At 48.8% G+C, this 25,033-nt stretch overlaps 1 protein-coding gene and 1 long non-coding RNA gene across 8 annotated transcripts in view; one reads left to right on the top strand and one right to left on the bottom strand.

The window, feature by feature from the left end:
- LOC102163032 lies at window positions 1,473-24,631 on the top strand. 5 transcript variants are annotated; one of them, XR_302802.3, is made up of 4 exons: window positions 1,473-1,878; window positions 3,930-4,064; window positions 5,977-6,168; window positions 19,431-19,815. It is a non-coding gene; the product is annotated as an uncharacterized LOC102163032 (long non-coding RNA). The 5 variants fall into 5 exon arrangements; XR_002343075.1 differs by lacking the exon at window positions 19,431-19,815 and adding an exon at window positions 14,561-18,255 and having other exon boundaries at window positions 1,475-1,878; XR_002343076.1 differs by lacking the exon at window positions 19,431-19,815 and adding an exon at window positions 6,372-7,058 and having other exon boundaries at window positions 1,475-1,878.
- ADCY8 (adenylate cyclase 8) overlaps window positions 20,747-25,033 on the bottom strand; it is a 221,668-nt gene continuing 217,381 nt past the window's right edge. Inside the window, exons 16-17 of one of the 3 annotated variants that reach the window (XM_021088905.1) lie at window positions 24,329-24,443; window positions 20,747-21,830 (exon numbers count right to left, since the gene is read on the bottom strand). In XM_021088905.1, the coding sequence (XP_020944564.1) occupies window positions 21,343-21,830; window positions 24,329-24,443 (603 nt within the window). In that variant the 3' untranslated portion in view covers window positions 20,747-21,342. The remainder of the gene's footprint in view (window positions 21,831-24,328; window positions 24,444-25,033) is intronic. The other 2 variants (XM_021088903.1, XM_021088904.1) reach the window with 2 other exon arrangements.

Genomic DNA, 25,033 nt, shown 5'->3' with positions numbered 1-25,033 from the left:
CAGAAGCTATTGTAGTTGGCTTTCCAGGGTCAGAGCAGAATCTTTGGAGGGCTGAGAACTTGATTCTATCAGTTCATTCAGGTGGACCCAGTCACAGCACCTGCCCATGCCACCTGAGCTGACAAGAGCTTGATGGATGGACCAACATGCCAAGTTAATTCCTCTGTGATATTTACATGCCTGGGTACCAGAACACAGAGTGTCCACGGAGCACTTCCTTCTGGGAGAAATGTCACCTGCAGAGACCAGACCTCTGGTCAGCAGGATGCTTTAGAATCAAACATAGAGAGATTCTATACAAAATCTGTGTGCACCAGGACTTTGGGAAATGTGTTTATCTTCCTGCTTTAGAGACATTTTTGTTCATTTGTTCATGTCTTTATTCATTTTCTATCTGTTGAGCCTACCCTGTGTTAGGAACTGGGACTATCAGGATGAATATCTTTCCATCTCTGTCCTTACGCGGGTTTCAGTCTAGTGGGGAGATGGATAAAGAGGAAGATAGCACATTTGGATCCCCTTGATCCTAAGATGCTGCAGAACTTCGGATGCACTGTAATTCGGTTACGTTTGTGAGGACGAAAGAAACACTGTATTAAATGTACAAGTGCTTTTAAGGGGCATCTCAATTTCAGAAACATTTCAGTAGGCAGGAATATGTGCCTCTTAGCACTGGGATCACCAGGGTCTCAGCACATGGTGTGTGCTGAGGAGGAAGTAAGAGCCCCCTTCAGGAAGACAGGAGGGGACCCCCGTTGGCCCCCCGGGGATGATGTCACGGGGGACTGCGTACATTTGTGCCTCTGTGATCTTGGTCTGGGGACCTGGGATTCTCATCGGGAAGCGGAGCTTTCTTGCTGAGGGGTTGGGGGAACACGGACAAACACTTCCGCCCCGTGGCTGTGGTCTAACCTCCAGAATCTAACTTGGGAAACAAGCCAGGGCCTGATTTAAAGGGTCACTTCAGCGTGTTGCGAGGCAGACCAGGCAGCTCTCTGTGTAAGCGCTTGAGTCTCTACCCCGACACTAGACACTCGCTCTGGGAGTTGCAGCAAGTGAAAGGAGGACCAGGATGACGACCCCACATGGGGCTGGGGGTGGGGACTGTGAGAGAAGCAGGTAGCATCTTGTCTGCCACCCCTTGCCATATGCTTACCACCGGGTTCACTTCCCTTATTAGTTTAGGTGGTCTCCCCCGCCCCCCAAAGCTACCAGAACATTTTCCTTGCTCTTCTTGGAGTTACCTGCAGTGCTTTGGAGGCAGGGCATGGGTCCCCGTGAAGTGCACCACGTTGAAAGCCCTGTGTCTGAGTCTGCCCCTCGCCACCACCCTCCACGTGCTGTCAGCCACGCTGGCTCAGCAGGAAGAGAAGAGGAGCTGGGTTGTTCTGAATGACTCAGCCTGAAGTCGAGGCCAGTGGAGATGGCGATTTGACCGAGAGCCTCTTTCTTCGGCGCTCCTGGGAGTGCAGCTGCTGTGCCCTCTTGGAAAGGCAGCAGTCAAAGCATCTTAGAATCCTTGGGAGGACCCCCGTTCAGACCTCCATTCCTGGAAGGGAGCCGGCCAGAAAGTTGCCAGTGGTTTGGATGAGAAGTCCTTGCTCATAAAGGCAGCCCCCGCCATGGCTTCATCGGGTTTCTGATTGGAGTCTCTCAAGGCTGCACTTAACATTCCTCACTGGAGCTTGGGGTTTATTTTAGTCAGTTCTGGCTGCGCTAATAGCATTCCATAGACTGGGTGGCTTACAAACAACAGAAATGTATGCTCACAGTTCTGGAGGCTGGGAAGTCCAAGATCAAGGTGCCAGCAGATTCGGTGTCTGGTGAGACTCCTCTTCCTGGTTCGTAGATGCCATGTTCCTGCTGTGTCCTCACAGGGTGAGAGGGGTGAGGGACGTCTCCGGGTCTCTTTGATGAGGGCACTAATCCTGCTCATGAGAGCACCAGGCTTATTACCTCCTAAAGGCTCTACCTCCAAATACCATACCACTGGGGATTAAGATTGCAATGTGAATTTTTTTTGGGGGGGGGGCTACTGCAGAATCCCCTTCCAAGATCATGAGGTTGTTGGCTGAATGCAGTTCCTTGCAGTTATAGGGCTGAGGTCCCTGCGTTCCCGCTGGCTGTCAGCCTGGGACTGATTGCAGGTCCTAGAAGCTATTGCAGGTCCTATACGTGGTCAGCTCATTTCTCCAGGGCCAGCAGGGGAACTTCTTGATCAAGTCTGCTAAGAAGGAATCTTATACAATGTAATGTAATCACAGAGCGACTATTCTACTACCCTTGCCATATTTTATTGGCTCTATGCATCCCGGATTCCCCCTGCTTTCAAGAAGAGGGGGTGGTACTAGGACATGACTGAGGATCGCTTTCATGTGTGTGTCTGCTGCATGGATATGGGATTAAAGTTTACATTTTTTAAAATAAGATAGTCATTGATATATCATATTCCAAAATAAAGTCTGTTGGGTAGAGCTGAATTTTAAACATCAGAGTTAATCAGTTATTTAAAATTTTTATTTTATTTTATTTTAGGGCCGCACCTGCAAAATATGGAATTTCCCAGGCTAGGGGTCAAATCTGAGCCGCATCTGCAACTTACATTGCAGCGTATGGCAATGTTGGATCCTTAACCCACTGAGCGAGGCCAGGGATTCAGCCTGTATCCTCATGGACACTAGTCAGGTTCTTAACCCACTGAGCCTCAATGGGAACTCCCAGAGTTGACCCATTTTAATTTCAGTGGGGCCAAGTAGCTGTCAAGGTCGATGTCATAGAAGATATGTCACAGAGACAGATATAGATAGAAAAGTCATAATCTAACATGCATGTCACAGATCTAAGATACCAGCGTTCAGAACACGTGAGAGCTGGAATTGATGGGCAAGTAGAAGAGGACATGGCGGCGCATGGACAGTTCTCTCAAATAGCCGTTTGGGCTCCTGGCTGTATCAGTTATCCACTGATGCACAGCACACTCCCCCACACTTTGTGACTGAGAGTAAACACAAATTTACTATTGCCCATGAGCCTGCACCTCAGCTGGATAGTTCTGGTTTCAGCAGCTCTCCTCATCTTCCTGCAGCCAGCTGACGTCTCTCAGCGGCTCTGCTTCAGGAGGTGGGCTGGCGTCCCTCAGTTTTCCTCCACGTGGTCACGCCTCCTCCAGCAGGCTTGCCTGGGCTGGTTCCCAGAGCAGTCACGGGGCTTTCAGGGGAGAGCCAAGGTGTGCAAGGGCTCTTGAGGTCCCAACTTGGAACAGGTAGCCCCTTGCTCTCCCCACAGGTCATTGGCCCAAACAAGTCACCAGGCGGGTCCAGATAAAAAGCACAGGGAAACAGGTCCCCTTCTTTTGATGGGAAGAGAGGTAAAGAGATGCTAGAAAGTGCACAGAGACGGGGAGGAGTGATGGACTGTGGTGGCTGTTTTTTTAAAAATAAATTTTGTTGGACTGTAGTTGACTTTTTTTTGGTGACTGTTTTTGCAGTTGACTGCATTGACTCATATACGCGTGTGTGGTTGCATTTGGCTGAAGAAAAGTTAGATAATTGAAAAAAATTAAGGTTATACAACACCTCATTGAATAAAGGTTAATTTGCTGAAAGTGTTACCGCACTTCTCCTACAGTCTTCTCTAAACCCCCGGGGCCAGTCTGGGAAGGGCAGTGAGATGTACGGGCAGGTTTAGGCCACCCAAGCTGGCGTGACCTTCTTTACTGGAAGCCTAATGAGGGATTAGCCTCCAGGATACAGGTGCTCATCAAAGTCTGGGGACTAGTGCAGGCTGGTGGGGAGAGGAGAAAATAACTTTTTTTTCCCTTCATTTTAAAAAGTCTTATTGACGTATAGTTGATTTACAGTGTTGTGATAATTTCTGCCGTGCAACAGAGTGGTTCTGTTATACATGCACACACACCCATTCTCTTTCAGATTCCTTTCCCACATAGATGATCACAGAATATTTGATAGAGGTGGAGAAAATCTGATAAGGAGTCAGCCAGTTGGGAAGGAAGAGCAGGAGATGACCCAGAGATTCAAACTCAGGGCTGGAAAATGGATAATTAGGTAAGATCACATTTGATTAGATTAAAGCCTGGATTTTTGTACATACCAGGCAACTACCGTGTCATTTCTCCTACGTGGGGCTTGTAGCATTTTGCTGTGCTGCTAAGGGTCCGGTGTGGTCCTAAAAGATAACTTGGTGTCTCAGTACTTTAAAAAGACGTGTGCCTGACCCATAGTCAGCTCGCAACAATGATTGCCATTATGGTATTATTTGTATTTTTAGTTTAGCTACAGTTTTTCACATTGGATGTTTTTGGTTTTCACCCCTCTCTCTTTACCGAGATGCTCCATCCCCATAGGCACTGCTGTCAGTCAGGTGAGTGGGAATCCAGCTTGAGGGAACAGCTGGGAGAGGGTGGAACGGAGGTGGTGGAGTAAGACACAATCTGTATCCTTCCTAAAAATGGCTCTCGAGGGAGAAAATTACTAATCATTGCCATTCTTCTGCATCTGGTGTTAATTATTGCAGGTAAAGGACACTATAAAGGGAGTGCTAAGGTCTTAATTTAGAGTGTTTGGGTGTGGGGAGGGTTGGAGTTATTCATTTTATTAGTCACTAATCAAGGCATTGAAAAGAACAAAAGTTTGGATGTTGAAGGAAATAGCTAAACTGGGTTATGAGGCTTTTCTTCTGAATACCCTTGCCCTGTGTTTGGCAACAGGTGGGCCCTGCAGGTTTTATAGGTGTTTGGCATACCTTAATATGAGAGAGGAATGAGGGTGGGTAATGAGGATGAACTTCACACTTACATGGACTATTGCAGTAGCCTTCTGATTTGTCTCCTGCTTCCTCTTCATTCCCCTCCAACCCTTTCTACATATGGTAGCCAGATTGGTTGTCTCAAAATCAGATGCTGACATTTCATCCAAAGCAAATTGCCATTACATTGGGTAAAATCTCCATCCTTACTTAGGACTTCAGAGCCTGGGCTTGTGTACTCATATCTCCAAATGCATCACTTGTCTCTTCTTTGTTGACCAAGCACCCACCATATGGGTCTCCTTAAAAGGAGAACGTATGCCTGGTTATCTACTTCATGCAGAAAAGGAGGTGGCCCAGTTTTGTCCTGCTTTCCTCTATATCCAACAAAACTTTCATTCAAAAAGATACATGCACCTCCATATTCATTGCAGCACTATTCACAATAGCCAAGACATGGAACCACTTAAATGTCCATCCACAGATCAATGGATTAAGAAGATGTGGTACAGATACACAAGGGAACACTACTCAGCCATAAAAAGGACAAAATAATGCCATTTACAGAAACATGGCTGCAACTAGAGATTCTCATCCTAAGTGAAGTAAGTCAGAAAGAGAAAAACGAATGCCGTATGATATCACTTATATCTGGAGTCTAAAATATGGCACAAATGATCCTATCTATAAAACAGGAACAGAGCACAGATATGGAGAGAAGACTTGTGGTTCCCAGGCTGGGGGTCGAATCGGAGCTGCAGCTGCAGCTGCTGGCCTACGCTACAGCAACACAGGAGGCAAGCCATGTCTGTGACCTACACCACAGCTCACGCAGTGCCAGATCCTTAACCCACTGAGCGAGGCCGGGAGTCAAACCCACATCCTCATGGATACCAGTTGAGTTCGTTACCACTAAGCCACAATGGTACAACTTTCTGAAGTTCTGTTCACTGACAGGTTGACTGCCCTGGAAAAGATAGTTACCATCTTAATTGGCAAGGAGTCTGAACCATGTTCACCATGCCCTTTCCAGGCTGTGGCTACTGCACCTGCTGTTGCTCATCAGAATTGGATAGGGAGTATTAACAGAGGTCCAGTGGGTCAGTTGAATGCCAGTTTTTCCTGCCTCCATCGTGTAACAACAGCCCTGTGTCCTCCTGTAACGAGGACCAGTCATCTCTACTAGTAAGTGGGTCCTTTCCTTGCCCACAGGCTCGGCCTGAGAAATCTGAAGAGACCATCATTCATAATGGTGGAGGTGACACATTAAATGTCAGAGGGACACCCACTCCATCCCTTGGTGAAAGCATTTCCCCTCTGGCAATCAGGATTTCTAAACACATCGGGCCCAGAACTGCAGTCATGGGGAGGAGAAATCCCCCAAGTGGATCCCTGGGAGTGATGGTAAGTGTGACTGTTCCTACTTCTACCCCACGTCTCCCATTCCTGGACCCACGTGTCCTGTCTACTGGGGACACAGGACCAGGTTATCATCATTGACCGAGGGCGCATCCTGGCAGGTGCAAATGACCTGTCGGAAGGACAAAGGAAGTACCAGTTTGGGGAAATAGCAAGGCTCACAAGGTATTTTCCCCTTGTCTTTCCAGCAGGTCATGTGACTACGCTGTAAGGCTGCCGATTCCGAGCAGGGTGTTATGGGAAATAGCAGCTCCCACGGACGTGTGCTCACTGGCGCCGTGCCTTTGCTGTGAAGCAGGGCCCTGGTCCTACGCATGCCGTGCAGGATTTTATATAATGAATCAGTTACTTTGTAATCTCTCAGATGGTGGTGCTGTCCTGCATCATATGGGTGAGAAAGACACATGTCCAGAGAGATGGGATTCCGTCCTAAGCATCGGTGTTGTACTGGCAAATAGGAGACACTTAGTATATCTTAGCTGTGCTAATACTTCCTCCATCACAGGTGACTGTCGAAATGATCCCCTGCCTTGGAGTAGGCAGGATGGATTGAATCTACCTGTCCTCTTTGCTGGGTGGCTATTAATACATTTTTCTGTTCAGATTTTCAAACAGACAATAGCAGATAATGTAATGGTGGAGTTGATGGTTTAAAATTTCCCACCGTATTTCCAACAAAAGAAACAGAGTGCTCCTGCATGCAAAGGGGCCCGCGTTAGGATTTGCTTCCCTTTGTCTGGTCCAGAGGGCAAACGATGGGCTGGGGCCTGAAATGGCTGATGGAGAATGACTTAAAGATAAAATCTTACAAAGGGCATATATGGTTGTTAAATTAATTTAAATACTTCAGGATCCATAAATCCTTTTTTTTTTTTTTTTTTTTTTTTTTTTTTGCTTTTTAGGGGCCGCACCCATGGCATATGGAAGTTCCCAGGCTAGGGGTCGAATCGGAGCTACAGCTGCTGGCCTACATCACAGCCACAGCAATGTGGGATCTGAGCCATGTCTGTGACCTACACCACAGCTCATGGCAACACCGGATTATTAAGCCACTGACAAGGCCAGGGATCAAACCCTCATCCTCATGGATCTTAGGTTTGTTACCGCTGAGCCAAGATGGGAACTCCCTGGGATCCATAAATTCTTATTCAGAGTCCAAACTATTTGGAAAACATATGAACATCCATGAAAATTTCTTGAGTATTTTTTGTATGTGTTCAACTTTGAACATGGTTGAGAGAAGAACTCACAAGGAAAAGGTCAGTGACTGGAGAGGATGGAGCCAGAGTCCCCTGTTGAACTTTTAGCTTTTATTGGCCCCATGGAATGAAGAATATTGATTGTGCCTAAGAATAAAGCAGGTTAGATCAATGCCTTGTCAGCCCTGAACTTGAGTGTTGTGGGAAGTAAAGAAATTATTTGTCTTCTGTCATTTTCATAGCACCTTCTTCTCCACTGTCTGCCTTTTCTTGACCGCAAGCTGACTCTGTTGTTGTCATTGTCAGCGTCAGCTCTCATGTTGGGCTGTCATGGTTTTAGCCCATCCTGTAGAATCAGGGGCTTCTGGGGCTGAAGGGGGTGTCTTAGCCAGCACTCCTAATTTTGCAGTTAGGGAAATGGGGCCTCAGAGAGGTTAGATGCTGGCCCAAATCTTAGGGGTGCGTCAGCAAAGGAACTGGGATTCAGAATAGAACTCTGGTCTCATCTGGTCATGGCCTGCTGCCCACTGGGGCTCTCCCAAGGGTTCACCACCCCTGCTTGCACCCAATCAGGAGCTAAAGGGAATCTGTAGGGACAGAGGGCACACCCTGGGTCCCCAATGCCCTGTGTAATGTTGGTCACCCCAAACACAGATGGGAACAAAAGCATATACCCCAGAAATGCACTATGGTGTTAAGGGGCATTTATCCGCTCTGCCCTCTCTTGCTTGCTTTCTGTTTTGGATAATGAAAAAATAGGTGCTTTAGCAATAACTAAATGCAACAGGCGATAACTGATTCACTATTGGGTTGAACAAAAGATCGAAGAGAAAACCCTAGTTTTAAGACATTTCTGAGACAATTAGGGAAACTCAAATGTGGACTGAATATTAGCTAACACCACGTCCATGTGGAATTTCCTGAGCAGGTGAATTGTATTGGGATTATGCCGCAGATCTTGGGATTTAGAAGGACTTAGGGGTCAAGGATGATGACATCAAATATGACCAAGAGCTACTCATTGGTAAACCTAGCAGTTTTAGGTGCTCATTGTATTATTATTTTGATTTTTTTCTGTGCAATTGAATTTTCTTTCATGAAAAATTGAAAAAAAACCCCACTTTTTATAGTTATCACAAAAGTAAAACTTTTTTTATTGTGGAAAATCAAAAACTTGGTGAAGAACAATGAAGACTATAAATATATAATCTACCACCTAAAGCACTGGTTTTCAAAAATTTAAACTGCTCTTCCCAGGTAGAAATAGATCATCCATTGTGATCCTATAATACTCACATGGGGTATAGGTACATTTGTGACTTAAAACTTTCACGAGTCCTTCCCACATTCACTGCCTTTTAATACTTCCATTCAGTTTCTTTAAAAAAATGCCTACCTGACTTACGAACCCACTAGGCGTGGATAGTTTAAAACACATGGCCTTGGAGAAATTGCTGTTGGATGCCAGGATCCTGGACCCAGGTTAACCCCCACAATCTTCCACTGCTTGTCCTGTTATCCAAGGTCTTCCTGGGCACCCCAGGATCATGTGGGACAGGGACCCAGACTGCTTTTCAGAATCTTGGAGTGCTTTCATGACTTCGTGATGCCCAGAGGCACAGCATCTCCAGGTGGGCTTGGCTTCCCTCCAGCGAATCAACCTTCACAGAATACCCCAGAAACGAAGGGCCCTCTAGGTGGCAACATCTTCTCTTCCCTCCCCCTTCTGCCAGTATCACCCAAACAACCCACATCTCCTTATAGGTCGATGGCCCCTTAGCAGGAGACACCATAGATGCCATAACCCACTCTTTAGTTTAGAGGCGGTTGCTTCCCTGGATCTAATCTGGTGATTTCCAAAGGACTTGGACCTTCAGAACTTGAAAGCTGGGTCGAGGTGGTTCTCATTTCTTGGTGCACTGGTATTGCTCAGGGCTGTGCAATATCCTTGAGATATCAACATCATTAAGAAGTGGCAGAACGTCAAAGTGACATCAGTGCCACATGACAAGCATGGGAAGGAAGACTAAGCCCAGCTCTAAATATTTAACCGTAGCCCAAGCACGGAGGGGATCGCTTCCTTCCTTCCTTCCCTCCCTCCCTCCTTTCCTTCTGAAAATAGCTTTGGATCTTTTTTTTTTTTTTTTTTTTTTTTTTTTTTTGGTCTCTCTGTCTTTCCTAGGGCTATACCCATGGCATATGGAAGTTCCTAGGCTAGGGATCTAATTGGAGCTGTAGCTGCCAGCCTACACCAGAGCCACAGCAACGCCAGATCTGAGCCACATCTGTGACCTACACCACAGCTCACAGCAATGCCGGATCCTTAACCCACTGAGCAAGGCCAGGGATCAAACCCGCAACCTCATGGTTCCTAGTTGGATTCATTAACGGCCGAGCCATGACAGGAACTCCGAAAATAGCTTTGCATCTTGCTCTTCTCTTATGGTGGCACTAAATCCATTTTATTTTAATTACCTGCCCTTTCTGCTAATGTTTAGGTTGGGGAGGGTAAGGGCTGTGTGAATTTTTAGCCCCCTCTGTATTCTTAAAACTTAGCACTGAGTCAACAGTTATTTGTTAAATGAATGAATGAATGAATGGATGACTCTTGGGTGTACTGGCGCAGCTCCAAGGATCCATAAAGAAACACAGGCCGTCTGGGGGCTTTCCAAGCACTGACCCATAAACTAAAGTGGAGAGAAGGGCAAAGTCAACATTCTTGGCCTGAAGACCTTCAAGCCGACGCTCAGGGCAGTTCATTCCCACCTCATTGGTGGGCCCTCTGATGTTTGCTCGACAGTAACTTTGATGGACACCAAACCCTCAAAAGTAAACACTGGCCGTGGTTCTAGCTTTCTCTGTCACATGTTGACTCTACTCCGAACTCTGGACTTTAACAGACAAGACATGAATCGGTTGATGCTATGGAATAAACTGTATACTGGCTGCTAATTGATGGTTAAAGCAAAAGCACACACACACACACACACACACACACACACACACACACAGAGCCCAGGAATGGGGTGGCAGGCAGGGGACAACTTAGACAACTGCGGTGGCATTGAATTTCCCAGCAGTGCCTGTGCAATGAGGAGTCTACAGACCGTGACCAGGCAGGATGTGCAGCAGGACTATGCAGCTGCTAGGGGTTGAGGACAGAGTCGGCCTGCAGAGAGCCAGCAGTGAGGCAGGGAGACCTCCCTCCAGAGGCGAATCTGGGCAAGGAATGAAACAGCCGTCAGAGGCTTAAGGGGATGGTGGCCACTGGGATGGAGAAAGGAGGACATAGCCAGACAGAGTTAGTGGTAATAGGAGGGCCGGGGGAGTTTGGAGGTCGGGAGTCCCGACCAGTGTGGTTTGTGGGTGATGCTCTATCAGCGTTGCTGCTTGGGCACTGGGTGCGGTGGGGAGCAAGGTTAGGAGTCATTACGCCGACTGAACAGGGGGCTGACTGAAGGACAGGGGCATGGGAACAGGAGGAGGCAGCCAGACTGGGAGAACCTGGAGGAGCCCAGGCGGCCAGTGGCCTTAAAGAGCAGGGGAAAAGAGCTTTAGAGCATCAGGAGGCCCGAGGCTGTGCCAGCTGGGAAGGGGGACTGGAGGGAGCGAAGGCAACCAGCTTCATGGCCAGCATGATGCCCACCCAGGGAGGTGTTAGAAAATACTGACAGTGGAATGAGCAACCTATAGATAGACTTGGGAATGTACAACTTGAAATTCCCATTTTGCAGATGATCAGAGATGCTTAGGTTTTACTGAAGGTCACACAGCAGACAGTGGGAGGGCCGAAACTCAAACTCAGGGTTCTCAGTCTGGGCCCAGGCTCTGCCCTTTCAGCACACACTGCTGTCTTAACATTTATCATCTGCAGAGTTCCCATTGTGGCTTAGTGGAAATGAATCTGACTAGTATCTATGAGGAGGCAGGTTCGATCTCTGGCCTTACTCAGTGGGTTAAGGATCCAGGGTTGCTGTGAGCTATGGTGTATATGGCTTGGATCTGCGTTGCTGTGGCTGTGGTGTAGGCCAGCAGCTACAACTCTATTTTGACCTCTAGCCTGGGAATCTCCACATGCCCCGGGTGTGGCCCTAAAAAGACAAAAAAACAAAACAACAAAAAACAGATTTGTCATCTGGTGCCTGGACTCAGAGCCAAACTCTTGTCCCTCTGACAGAGGATGCGAGGGCAGGAGGCTGCTATGCAAAGGTGTTTTCAATCCAGATCCTACTTTTCCTCTTAAGCCCTGTGGTCTGGGCAAATATTTACCTCTAATCTTGTCATCTGCTGTCACTCCTAGGGGAGCGATACAGCCTTTATGCAGCTGCATCTGAGGCAGCCAGCTAGACTGGAAGCTCGGTACGGGCAGAGTCTCTTGCCTGCTTTGGCCACTGCTCAGTGTCCAGCACTGGTGCCCAGCACAGTGCCTGGTGACACTGGAGTCAACTTTTTGAGCGACTGAGGCACCCCACACTTTGAGATGTTTTTCCCAAATGTGACCACAAGATGGCAGCAAAGGAAAGCGGGTCCCAAAGGCAAGGCTGTTGGGGTTCTCCGGGGTCCTACACACTTCCAGACACCCCGTCTCCCTCTGTTAGGAAATGGGGGGTTCTCACTGCTTCCTGAGCTTCCCTGACCTGTGGGCCAGGCAAATCCTAATTACCTGTCCTCTTTGGAGTGGCCCACTGCTGCTCATTTTGAGGGATGCTTCCTGACTGTGAAAACTCTCACAAAGAAAGATCTTGGATCAGATCTTGAGTCTTCAGTGGTACCACGGGGCATTGGGGGTGGGGATGAGGAGTCAGGGTCGGGTGTGGGTTAGATGCCCGGATTGGGACTATCTAAAGTATCATCACCTGTCGCTTCGACAGTTGACTAGGAGTCTACCCCATCCTGTCACTTTGAGACAGGTGTGTTACGTGTCTTGTCTATTAAAGTCCAGAGTTTGGAAGAGAGTCAACATTGGGACAGAGAAAGCTAGAACCATGGCCAGTGTCAGGATTACGGCTGGCTCCTTCAGATTTCAGCTCAAACGCTTCCTCCTCAGGGGTGACCCCCCCCCATGGAAAGCAGCCCCTACTTTCTATCACACTCCTTCAGAGCACTTACAGCCCTCAGAAGTAATTTTATGTCTCTCTCTCTCTCTTTTTTTTTTTTGTCTTTCGTCCTTTTAGGGCCACACCCGCGGCATATGGAGGTTCCCAGGCTAGAGGGTCCAATTGGAGCTACAACTGCCAGCCTACACCACAGCCATAGCAACATCAGATCTGAGCAGAGTCTGTGACCTACACCACGGCTCACGGCAACGTCAGATCCTTAACCCACTGAGGGAGGCCAGGGATCGAACCCGCAACCTCATGGTTCCTAGTTGGATTCGCTTCCACTGTGCCACGACGGGAACGCCTCTGTCTCTCTTTTGTAAGCTGCTTTTGTCTGTCGGTGGTTCTCCACTCACCAGGATGTGTAGGACCGTGTCGGTGGTGATTCTGGAAGTGGAGCTGGGCCTGGCCTACAGCTGGGCACTCAGGCAAGAACGGATGCTCGTGGAGCAGATGGTCCCTGCTGCATAGCTGTCCCTCTTGCTTGTGACATCCTAGACCTTTTCCTGCAATGCATGGATCACACAGTTATTCGGGGGTTTGTCTATTGTTCCGCTCCCCAGGGGTCTGCCGACTCCATGAGGGAAGGGTCACAGCCCAAGCTCGTGACCCTGTCCCTGGTTTCTTGCATGGTGCCTGCTGCTGACCAAAGCGCACTGGGGGGCTGAGTTGGGCAAGGAGACGCTGAAGCACACGTGGTGAAGGTCAGGTCTGGCACAGCCTACCTTTCTCATTCAGTTCAGGGCTGTTTCTGGTGCTGGGAGGCAGAGGGGCCCCTGCCCACCCACCTTCAAGGGAAACATCTCTGAACAAGCCTGCTCCCATCCCCGCTCAGCGCTAAGCAGGCTGGGCATGGTTCATGGTGGCTTTCTACCCAGGGTCACATTGACCCACTAGCCTCATGAGGGAGGGATGGCTAGTCCCTTCGTGGCAAACCCAGGCTCGGAGAGATGAAATAACTGTCCCGGGCATTGCCACTTAGAAGAGGTGGAGGCAGCCTTTGAACTTGGGACTCTACGCCTGTGAGTGCAGGTGACCTGAGAAGAAGGAGATAAACAGAAGAATTTTGACTTCTGCTCAATCTCTCTCATCTCTTGGTTTCTTTCACTGTGTCTCTTAACCCCGCCTCCACCCTCTTATCTGCAAAGGGCTTCCAAAGAGGATTCAAATCATCTTGTCTTGCAGGCATTTTCATCAAGATCCCTGCACTCCCCGTAATTGGTAGTTACACGCGTACTTGAAATAGCCTTCTGCTGCTGCCTGCTCGCTTTCTGCCCGCTTGTTCTGGGCTGGGAAGAAGTGCTCACCAGCGCCCGGCCTTCTGCAGGCCTGGATTCTGCTGTAAACGCTCTAAAAAAGCAAGGGCCCTGCCCCAGGCTTTCCTGCTTCCTGCTGCTCCCCCTCCCCCTCCCCTCCAGGAGCTTAGACTTGGGTGGCAAATTCCGGCCTCCCTCCCTGCACTGGATTTGAGGCTAATGGCATTTCCTCTGCAGGCTTTGGAGGTGTGCCAAGAGGCCCCCATGCTGCTCTCCGCAGCCTGTCTGCCCTGCCCTCACAGCAACAAACAGAGAAAATAAATGAAAATGAGGCAGGCCAAGAGTAGATCTAATGAGCCAGCGAAGACTGGAATCCGGGACGGAGGTTGAGCTAAATGGGGCTGTGGGATCTTTAGGCAACAGAGAAAATCAACAGCTTGAGCAAAGCAAAGGGTAACAGCCACGGGGCTGTTTGGAAATCCAAGGTTTTAGCTAAAGGGGTGGTGGCTCTGGGTTCTGAAGGGTGATACCCACTGAGGATGCTAAGCCCAGGGTGGGCTGGGGTTGTCTCTACCCTCCCATCCTTGGTCCAGGATGCCCTCCCGGGAGACTTTTTGGGTCGATTTGCCATCTGGGCCACCGCAAGACTGTAGTGGATGGCGTGGACACACTGCCCCTTCTCCATCCTCTTCCAGAGGTCCAGGGGGAATGAATAAGGAGGTGGATAAAGGGGGGCCAGGGGCCAGGTCTGGAGGGGCTGGATCCTCTGAGCAGGCAGGCCTGGGTCCTGCTCATTTATCTTCCTTCCTGTGTTCGTTTATAGTTTTGTTCCTTCCTTCCTTCATTCAAGACATGATTTGAAGACCTCCTATGGCTCGCCATGCCATCAGCCATGGAGTTAGAAGCAAGAATGAAATGTCTTCTGATCTCAAGGAGTTCACATCTGATGGGAAAGCTTGAGGTGCCATCAGCTGATTATCTGGGTTCTGCCTTCTCTTCCTCCATGGACTCTATTATCATATGAGGCTTGGATGCTAGCGGCCCTGAAGTTAGCTGATAGCAATAGGAGGTTCAGATCCCTTCTATTTAAATAAGGGGGCTCAAAACATTGCATTTTAAACCATTAATGTGAATTCTGATCTCATCTGTCATTAGCACATGGGGAAGTCACAGATAATCAGTAGTTTATTATAAAGTGTGGTGAAGTGTGAGAGCCTACTCTGGGGGTGTAGGAGAGGCAGGGTGCCAAGCCACAGTGTTCAGTAGGTGAGCTGGGGTGGGAAACACTGGTATCAATTATCAACCTGGTACCACTCACTCTCTCCTGAGGTCTCCTCTGCACCACAGAGAAGCCAGGAAATGCATCTTCGAACCCCCTTCCCCATGGAGTTCTGGGCTATAATTTTCCAAGGTGCAGCGGGGTGGAGAGATTTTGAGTTTATGCACGGAAAAATTTGTGACCACTAGGTGGCAGTAGCAGGCATAAATTCTGCTCCGGCAACACGGGTGTTGATAGCTCTGCAGTCCAGTTCACCCGGCTCCAAAGCCCACACGCTTAACCAGTGGACGACATGGTCTTGTTGGAGTCCGTGCATGGGGCTTCAAGTCAGAGAGCTGTTATGGAAGGAGAAACCAGCCCATTCACTGCAGGGTCCGAATCAGGGATAACTGTATAGTGTGTGTGTGTGTGTGTGTGTGGTGATAAGAGAGAATCAGGAGGAAGAAGGAGAAGGTGGAGGGGTGGTGGGAGAACCAGCTAGATGTGCCTGGGGCAAGTGAGAATTTGAGTTGCTCTCACCGTGGCAAAGAAGAGGAAGAGAAGAGCCTCTTTGCCGGGGGTCGGACCTGAAGCTCCTGGGACACCAGGTGGTTTTTGCCTTGGTGGGTACTTGATTTCCAAGTTCAGAAGAGAGGTCTGGGCTTACCATTTGGAATCATCAGCAGAGGCGGTGGTTTCTATCGTGGGAAGAAGTATGATGGACTGTGCGGTGGGCGACGGTAGCTTAGGAGGGAGGATTCAGAAAACTGCCCTAAGCAGTGGGCTTGCCCAGCCAGGAAGCAGCTACAAGGAGTGAATGAGGTGAGTATTCCGTGAAGAGAGCGCTGGGCTGGGTCAGATACTCCAGAAAGGGCCAGCCTTACAACTGCATCTTTCCCCTGCTTCCAACGTACACACCCAGGTGTGCCATAGGCATCTCAGCTCTACCTTGTCGCCAAAGCACACGTGGGATCTTCCCCCATCTTGCACCTCCTAGAATCGTCTGTATCTCAACACCCTTCCTGATCCTCAGGCTTTAAAACCTGGGATCCTCCTGGCCTCTTCTCTTCCATATCTTGCATCTATTCCATCATCAAATATGGTGGGCTCAGAGCTAGGCATATCATGAGTCTAACTTCATCTTGCTACCCCCATGGGTACCAGCCTGGATGAAGCACGTTCATTTCTCACGGAGTAATGGCACCAGCTTCCCCACTCATCTCTCTGCTTCCACCCTTGTCTCCTATTGCTGTATCACAACATGACGACATTACTGCAAAACTGTACATCTGAGAATGTGGTTTCTCTGCCCCAAGCCCTTCAGAGGTCGCCCGTCTCACTCAGGGGAAAACCCTTAGTGCTGGGGGTTCGGCCAAGGGCTGGAGGATGTGGTAGTGTGAGCCAGTCTCTTAGTGGCCTGGATGCTGAGGATTTGTTTCAAATCTCAGTATCTGCCCAGTTGCTGCGTCTCCCCATCTGTGCATTAGTGAAAATAATTTATCAGTGCCGTACCGGTCATCTGAACAAAATGAGATATATTGTTTTGAACCAAGACGACACTTATCTCAGCAGGGACTTGATGAGGGTCAGGGAAGACGAGTCCCAGCTCGTTGCATTTTCTGTGGACCGTCCCGTCCGGGTCTCCCTGGCCATGCTTGCACACTGGTCAGAAACCTTCCTGTAGCCCCCAGGAGAGGGCACTCCCCTCAGAGACTGGTGCCCAAGGGAGGGTGTCTCAAAGGCTGATAACTTGGGCAACTTCGATAGTGTCTTTGTTGGGGTTAGTGTGGTCCTTTTGCAGGACAGTTAACCGTTGCTCAAAAGGACCCCTGATTGGTTGATCACTGGGGGTTTGAGCCAATCTCATTCCAGCTCAGGGGGACCTCTGTGACCTCCTGGCTACAGGGTGGTCTTATTTACAGCCAGCAAAGGGAAAGAGGTCAGAGCTGCTATAGGGAGTCAGAAGCACAAGAGCCAGGAAACCAGCTACTCAGCATCCCAGCTTTCATTCAACCGCTGGTTGGTGAATCTTGGCCAAAGATTTCCCCCTCTTTGGCTTTAGTTTTTTATCTGTAAAATCAAGACTTTGGACCACATCTTTTCTTTAAGCCAGCTCTTTTTAGCTTTAACACCCACTTTTTACTTATTTATTTTTATTTTTAAAATTAAAACAAATTGTTGGCGTATAGTTGACTTACAGTGTAGTGTTAGCTTCGGGTGCGCAGCGAAGTGAGTCAGTTATACATGCACATATATCTGTTCCCTTTCAGATCACTTTTCCAGCTAGGTCACCACAGAGCAGTGAGTAGATTTGCCTGTGCTGTACAGTAGGTCCCTGTTAGTCATCCATCCTGTATCTGGCTGTAACACTCAATTTTTTAGATAGGATTTTTATTAATTTTTATGAGTTTTGGTTTCCTAGAAAATTGGGAAAGTATATCTCTTCCTGAGAGTTTTTATGACGATCAATTGCAGTCCTATTTGGAAATGGACTCTGCAAACTGTAAAGTACTCTGAAAATGTTAGTTGCCATTATCTTTATGGTCATGTCAGGATAGGAGCTTAGTGGATTACAAAAAGACCATGTTCAAAATTATTATTTCCAAACAGAAACAGATTGCATTTGAGTCACGCCGTCTGTCTTATCAAAGTTGAGGCAGATGCACAGGGTCACTCGGAATGGTCAGGATGCTTGCTCAAAGAATGGCGATTTTATCTTCTGGGAGCGGGACAGGGTGGTGGCTGACACGCAATTACTAATTCAGAGAGGCACAGGGCGTCATTCTGCAGGGCATGCTGCCCTCTGGTAACTCATCAATAAAATACTGGGTTCAGTTGTGCAGAGTCCACAGCTAATCTGAGAGCAACATTCTCACTTGGAAATGCTGGTTGGCCTTGGGGCCAGAGTGTCAGAGCAGCCTGTGGGTCTGGAATAAATATGCCATGGAAGGAGATAAGTTTTCAACACCGCTTCTTTTCCTGCATCCAAAGGACAACCCTGAAGTTGGGGCAGCAGTGGTTATTGTGGCCCTGGGAAAATTCTACCTGCGGAGGGCGGGGCTCATGCTTGCCCTGGTCTTGCTGGTTCCCTTCTGCAAGATGGCCGCCTCCAAGCCGGGAGTGGTCCAGACCCTCCGCCTCAGGGGGGAATCTCCAAGGGTCCAGTGAAACCACTAGCAGCCCTTGAAGTAGACCCCCATATTGGAGTTTTTCCTCATTAATCATTTTTCATTTTTTTTTTTTTTGTCTTTTTGCCTTTTCTAGGGCCGCTCCTGTGGCATATGGAGGTTCCCAGGCTAGGGGTCTAATCAGAGCTGTAGCCACCGGCCTACGCCAGAGCCACAGCAACTTGGGATCTGAGCCGCGTCTGCAACCTACATCACAGCTCATGGCAACGCCAGATCCTTAACCCACTGAGCAAGGCCAGGGATCGAACCTGCAACCTCATGGTTCCTAGTCAGATTTGTTAACCACTGAGCCGTGATGGGAACTCCCTCATTTTTCATTCTTAAAGCAACACCTGCCCAGTAAAGAAAATTTTGCAAATATGGACAAGTAAAATGATGTCAAGGCAAGGAAAATTTGCAAATATCTACTAGGTTGATAAAATCACTGTGTCTGGAGTTCTTGTTGTGGCTCCGCAGGTTAAGAACCCAACTAGTATCCATGACGATGCAGGTTCAATCCCCAGCCCTGATCAGTGGGTTAACGATCTGGTGTTGCCATGAGCTGTGGTGTAGTTTGCAGATGCCGCTCAGATCTGACATTGCTGTGGCTGTGGTGTAGGCTGGCAGCTGCAGCTCTGATTGGACCCTCTAGCCTGGGAACTTCCATAAGCCGTAGGTGCAGCCCTAAAACAATGACAATGGCAACAACAAAAAGAATACAAGAACACAGAGCTGTTGAGAAAGCCTTTCTACTGAGATTAAACTTCTGTGGACCAAGCCAGCTCCTCTTCTGTATTTCTCATTGCATTTCACCACGTTGGGGCACTGTTCCCTCTGCCAGAGTTTATACTTGACATTTCTTGGACAAAACCTGAAAGGTCAGAGGGAAAAAGGTGAGGTTGGATGGATGAAAGGATTAGGAAGATGTGGTACATACATACAATGGAATGCTGCTCAGCCATAAAAAAGAACAAAATAGTGCCATTTGCAGCAACATGAATGGAACTAGAGACTCTCATACTAAGTGGAGTAAGTCAGAAAGAGAAAGACAGACACCATAAGCTTTTCTTAAATGAACTGTTGTTAAGACTCAAGAATTTAGATAAATGCTTGGGACTTCAGGTTTGTCCATGACTTAAAGGGTCCGTCCCTTCAACACAGAACTTACTAGAAGAGCTTAGCATTTGCAAATTTGGGTTTTGGGCTTAGGCTGATGTAGGTCTTATGGAAGAGACAGTGCTTCTGATTACATTTCATTTTCCTCTTAGTAACAAGCACAGGAAGAAAATCCACTCCCTAACTTCCCTGCAGTGAGGCGGGACCCGTGACTGAGTTCTGGTTGATGACAGAGCAATAAGGTGTGTGACTCCCGGGCCTGGTGCCCAAGACCCTCTGAATGGTCCCCCTTCCTTTCCCTCTCTCTTCTGCTGGGGTTGGAGAAGATCAAGCAGAGGACTCGGAGTCCTGGAAGGTTAAGTGCTGAAATCCTTGCCTGGAAAGCCCCTGCCACATGTCCAATAGGACAAGCCTGAAATAAGAGCTAAATCTCTTATTTTGTTTTAGCCACTCAGAGTAGGAGTTACCTGTTATAGCCGTCAGCTTTTACTGACCAGTATGATTCTTTTTCTTTTTTTGGCTCTTTTTGTTGTTTTTTTTTTAAGGGCCACACCTGCGGCATAGGGAAGTTCCCAGGCTAGGGGTCAAATCAGTGCTGTAGCTGCCGGCCTACGCCACAGCCATAGCAACACCAGATTCGAGCCACGTCTGTGACGTACACCACAACTCATGGCAACGCCAGATCCTCAACCCACTGGGCAAGGCCAGGGATTGAACCCACATCCTCATGGATACTAGTTGGATTCATTACTGCTGAGCCACCGATAGGAACTCTGACCAGTATGGATCTGACCATATTTCTACAACTGAGTATGTGATCTTGGGCAATTCCTTTAATTTCCTGAGCTTTCTCATCTGTAAGAAACTTTCCCGGGAGTCTTTGTGGTCGTCAGAGAAGAGCTAAGGATGCAGTCTTCCCAGAAAACAATGCACCTGCCTAAACCAGCTTACCCGCCTGGGGACTTTCTAACGGTGCCTCCAATCAACAAACCCCAGGGATTTTGCACTTGCTGTTCTTTCTGCTTGGGTCCCTTTCCTCCCAGGTTCTATAGGTTGTGCCCCTTTCTCATCATTTAGGGCTGATCTTTAGCATCCTGTCCTCAAAGACGCCTTCCCTGGTAGCTCCAGTTCAACCAGTATCCTTGAACCTCTCATTCTTTTTTTTTTTTTTTTTGTCTTTTGTCTTTTTTTTTTTTTTTTTTTTTTTGTTGTTGTTGTTGTTGCTGTTGCTATTTCTTGGGCTGCTCCCGCAGCATATGGAGGTTCCCAGGCTAGGGGTTGAATCGGAGCTGTAGCCACCGGCCTACGCCAGAGCCACAGCAACTTGGGATCTGAGCCGCGTCTGCAACCTACACCACAGCTCACGGCAACGCTGGATCGTTAACCCACTGAGCAAGGGCAAGGACCGAACCCGCAACCTCATGGTTCCTAGTCGGATTCGTTAACCACTGCGCCACGACGGGAACTCCTGACCTCTCATTCTTTATCATGACTGTCCTACCTAATTTTTTTTCCCATTACTTCTACCTCTCTCTGGAAGCAGAGCATTTATGTTTTGGCTGAGAGGAATAGTTCCATTACCCCCACCAAGAATGTTAGCTCTGCGAGGGCAAGACTTTTGCTAGGATTTCTCTGGAGCCCAGGAAAGCACAGGCACACTGTAGGGCCTCCATACACCCTGGGAGTGAAAGGACAAAGTACTGTGAGGATATGTGAGGTCATTGGCATTGGGCCGGGCACCTGTCAAGCGTTCAATAAACAGCACTTCCTACTGATGATCCCACTGTATCGTCTCTGTTTACAGGTCCCTCTTTTGCACTTAATTGTGAGCCCCGCAAGGTCAAGGACTGGGTCTTATCTTTGCTTCCCCGTAGGCCTTGTACAGAAGAGATAAATCAATACACGTCTTCGACAGAAGAGAAACTCAAATCGCGTCTTTGATCTCTGGCGCATCCAAAGACCAACAAAAACCATGCTTGTTCTAAAAAAAATTAAACCTTTTTATTAGCATATTTATTTTATATATAAAAGAAATACAAAAAAAGAAACACAAAGAAAATGCTCTTATGGCAGCTCGGACTTGTCGGGGCCTTCGGCCTGGGCTCCCGGCTCCGGCCCGCTGGGTGTCAGCAAAGTCCGCCGGTTGTAATGGCCCTTGATGATGCCCGGGTTGCTGTTCTCGTTCAGTAGCTGCTTCTGCCTTTGCCTGTTGAGGGACTGGACGAGGCCCAGGACCACGGCGGCCAAGGAGTACTGCCCGGGCAGTCTCCTCGGGGGCAGGATGAAAGGGTTGGGTTGGACTCTGCCCAGGAGAAAGTACGTTTTGATTTTGCCTTCCTGCTCACTGATACCCTTCACGTAGATCTCCCCTCGGTAGTCAAAGGCGAAGCCCTGGTCCTTCAGGATGAGATAGGTCTCCTCCGGGACCTGGATCCTGCCGCTGACCCCCGTGCTGTCCATTCGACTTGCCAGGTTCACGGTTTTGCCCCAGATGTCGTACTGTGGTTTCTTAGCGCCAATGACGCCAGCTACCACCGAGCCGTGGCTGATGCCTGTGGGTGAAGTGAAGGAGCAAGAGATGAGAGAAGAGGGTCGTCATTGAGGGGGCGGTCCTCTCCCTACCCCCGCCCCCGCCCGGGATAGTGGTCCTTAAATGAGGGGTGTGATCTCTGTGGATAAATGGCAGAGTCCAGATCCAGACACATCCCTTCTTAGATGTCTGACCTGGACCAGTTCCTTAACAGATTTAGACCTCGCTTTTCCCATCTGTCAAGTGGAATGAATTAAAGGAGGATGAGACGAGATATTAGCGGGAAAGCCACTGGTCTGTTCCCTGACAGCCAGCGAGTGCCCCAGAGAACATGACGACTGCTCTCACACAGATGCTCACTCATCTCGGCCTGTGGGATAACAGGGCCCTGGACCAGGAGTCAGGATGCTGGGATCTCCTTCTGCCTCTGTTGTCATGGTGCCCTGCGAGCTTGGGCAGATGCTGAGGGCAGGTCCTCAGCGTCATTTCCTTGGTCTGTGGCAACAGCCTCCCTGACAGTTTCAATGCCTTGTCCTTTATTAAAAAGAAAGATTTCTCTTCTAAGAATGACAGTAGCCCACTGAACAGGTTTGTGGGTCTGTATATCTCCTTTTAATAGATCCAGGATTTCTCATTCATTGAATACTGACTAGACACCTGCTGTAAAGCAGGCACACTGTTCCAGGCACTGGGACTACGCCAGGAAAGAAAGGAGGCAGAGCCCCGGCCCTTATGGAGCTTACCTTCTCCTGGAAAGAGATAGGAAATAACAGCAAATGTAACAGAGTATCAGGGGATCAGGAAAGTGATAAAGAAAAACCAGTGAGGTTAATGGGATAGAGAAATAAGGGAGAGGGCACATTTTGGAGTCGGGTGGTTTTAGGAAAGGTCTTCCTGAGCAGAGATCTGAAAAAAGAAACAGCACAAGCCATGCAGATATCTGGGCTAGATCATTCTAGGCAAAGGGAAGCACAACACACACACACACACACACACACACACACACACACACACACACACACACACACACACACACACACACACACACACGGCATAACTGAAATATGAGAAACAGACCTTGCAGAATGTATGAAATCACAAGGATGCATGTTGCCCTTAAATCTACAAAGCCCTTTCACAGCCATTATCCCATTTGCATCTCTTGCTACTCTGAGGCTGGCAGGGGTGGAAATAATCTAATGCCCAGTTTACCCACGAGGAAACTGACACTCAGGGGCTTTAAATGACTCGCCCCAAGGCACGGCGCTGGTTACAGCAGACCCCAAACACAAACCAAGATGCCCAATCTTGTTGGGAACATAATTGTCCAAACTCCAAACTATGCTGGCAATATAAAGTGTCACACCAGGGCTTGGCCTTAATCCCAGCAACAACTCCTGAAAGTGTGTAGCCTTTGTTGAGGAGTCTAGTTCTGCTTTTTATTCTTGGTTCAATCACGCATTCAATGATTTCATAAAGGACATGTAGGGTCGATGGAAGATGTGGAGACAAGCCCTGGACATGCTATCCATAGGCCAAAACAGAAAACATCCCTTCTTTATTCCAGGGAACAAAGGTGCATGGCCTCTTAGTCCTTAGATCTGATGGGTCAGGTATTGGTATTTCTTGACCTTTTATACCTGAAAGCTGCTAAGAGAGAAACAGGAAAGTAAAATGGCACACCAGCCAGAGATACCAAAACATGAAGCCTGCAGCAACATTTGTTTTAGATGCATGCTGGCCACTGGAATGTCACTGGTCTCAGGCAGGAAATCCTGGAGCTGCTGCCAGGATGACCATTTGGCTGTGTGATCTTAGGCTAGTTACTCCCCTTCTCTGGGCCTGAGTTTACCCATCTGCAAAATGTGAATGTGGACAGAGGCTTTCGGCCGATGCTTCAGGAGGCCCCTCCAGCTCAGTGGAGATGCTGAAGAAATGAGCAAGTTATAGAAATTATAAATGGCTGGTACCACATCGCTGTGACTGCTGTGTTATCGTTTTGCGCAAGGATGTCCCTAAACTCAAGAGGATGGTGAGCCATGTGGCCGAGTGAGGGGCTATAAAGCTATCTGCCTGTCCCAAACCAGCATCTGACATCCTCGGGAACAGGACCTTGCCTTTGACTCACGGCGTTTTCCAGAAGAAGCAGGGAACAAGACATTGACCTAAAGCATCCAGTGACACAGAAGATGGGTGGAAATGATTGCTTACTCAGGGCCTTGTGTGGGAGGGATTCTGGAAAAGATGGAAGAGAAGTAGCTGTGGTCTAGCAGTTGCTTTGTGTTTCTGTCCACAGGCCCAGATCCTTCCCCTGCTTCTAGGATCTTGAGAGAGAGGAAGCCCAGATGGGACTGAGCTGACCCTGACCTTGGCCAAGTCACCTGAAGCCTGCTGCATTTTGTGGGAAGGAGCTCCCGTGGCGTGATGCCCAGGGCAAGGTTGGGGGGCGGGCGGTGCGATGGAGCTGGGCCAGCCAGCTCTGTGGGACCCAAATGTGCCACGCTTCCAGCTGCTACTCACCGATCCGGAGCTCGAAATTGTTGAAGGAATGCTTGTTGATCTCCTGTATGCTCTCGGTCAGGGCGAGGGAGAAGTCGGCCAGGGCGCACAGGTGCTCCCACTTATCCTCGCATTGCTGGAACAGTGTGACAGCGTCGTCCCGTCAGTGGGGCGGATGGGAACACTCTTGCAGTGGGGGCCTGGTCTACGTCCCCCCCCCACATCCCTCCAAGGGAAATAACCAGGTGTGGGAGCCCCTGTACCCTCATGTCATCCGTGTCAGAAACGTAGGAAGCACAAATGCCAGGAGATTTGCTCAAGAGAGTGTAGCATGTGTGACTCTCATGTTCTTTTTTCTTTCTGTTTTTTAGGGCTGCACCTGCAGCATGGAGGTTCCCAGGCTAGGGGTCAAATCCGAGCTGTGGTCACTGGCCTACACCATAGCCACAGCAACACGGGAATCGAGCCGCGTCTGCAACCTACACAACTCACAGCAACGCCAGATCCTTAACCCACTGAGCGAGGCCAGGGATGGAACCCGCATCCTCATGGATACTAATTGGGTGCGTTACCACTGAGCCACAACAGGAAGTCCTGTGTGACTCTCATTGTCCATCCCCCCACCTACCCTTGTCTGTTCAGGCTGATGCTGTGTGTGTGTGTGTGTGTACGTGCTCCTACGTTTCTTTGTGTGACGTTTCCAATCTAGGAACGGTGTCTGTTTCC

Source organism: Sus scrofa, chromosome 4 (genome assembly GCF_000003025.6).
Source record: "Sus scrofa isolate TJ Tabasco breed Duroc chromosome 4, Sscrofa11.1, whole genome shotgun sequence".
Lineage (NCBI taxonomy): Eukaryota > Metazoa > Chordata > Mammalia > Artiodactyla > Suidae > Sus > Sus scrofa.
The sequence above is the reverse complement of the archived record's forward strand: the minus strand, read 5'-3'. Positions and strand labels throughout refer to the sequence as shown.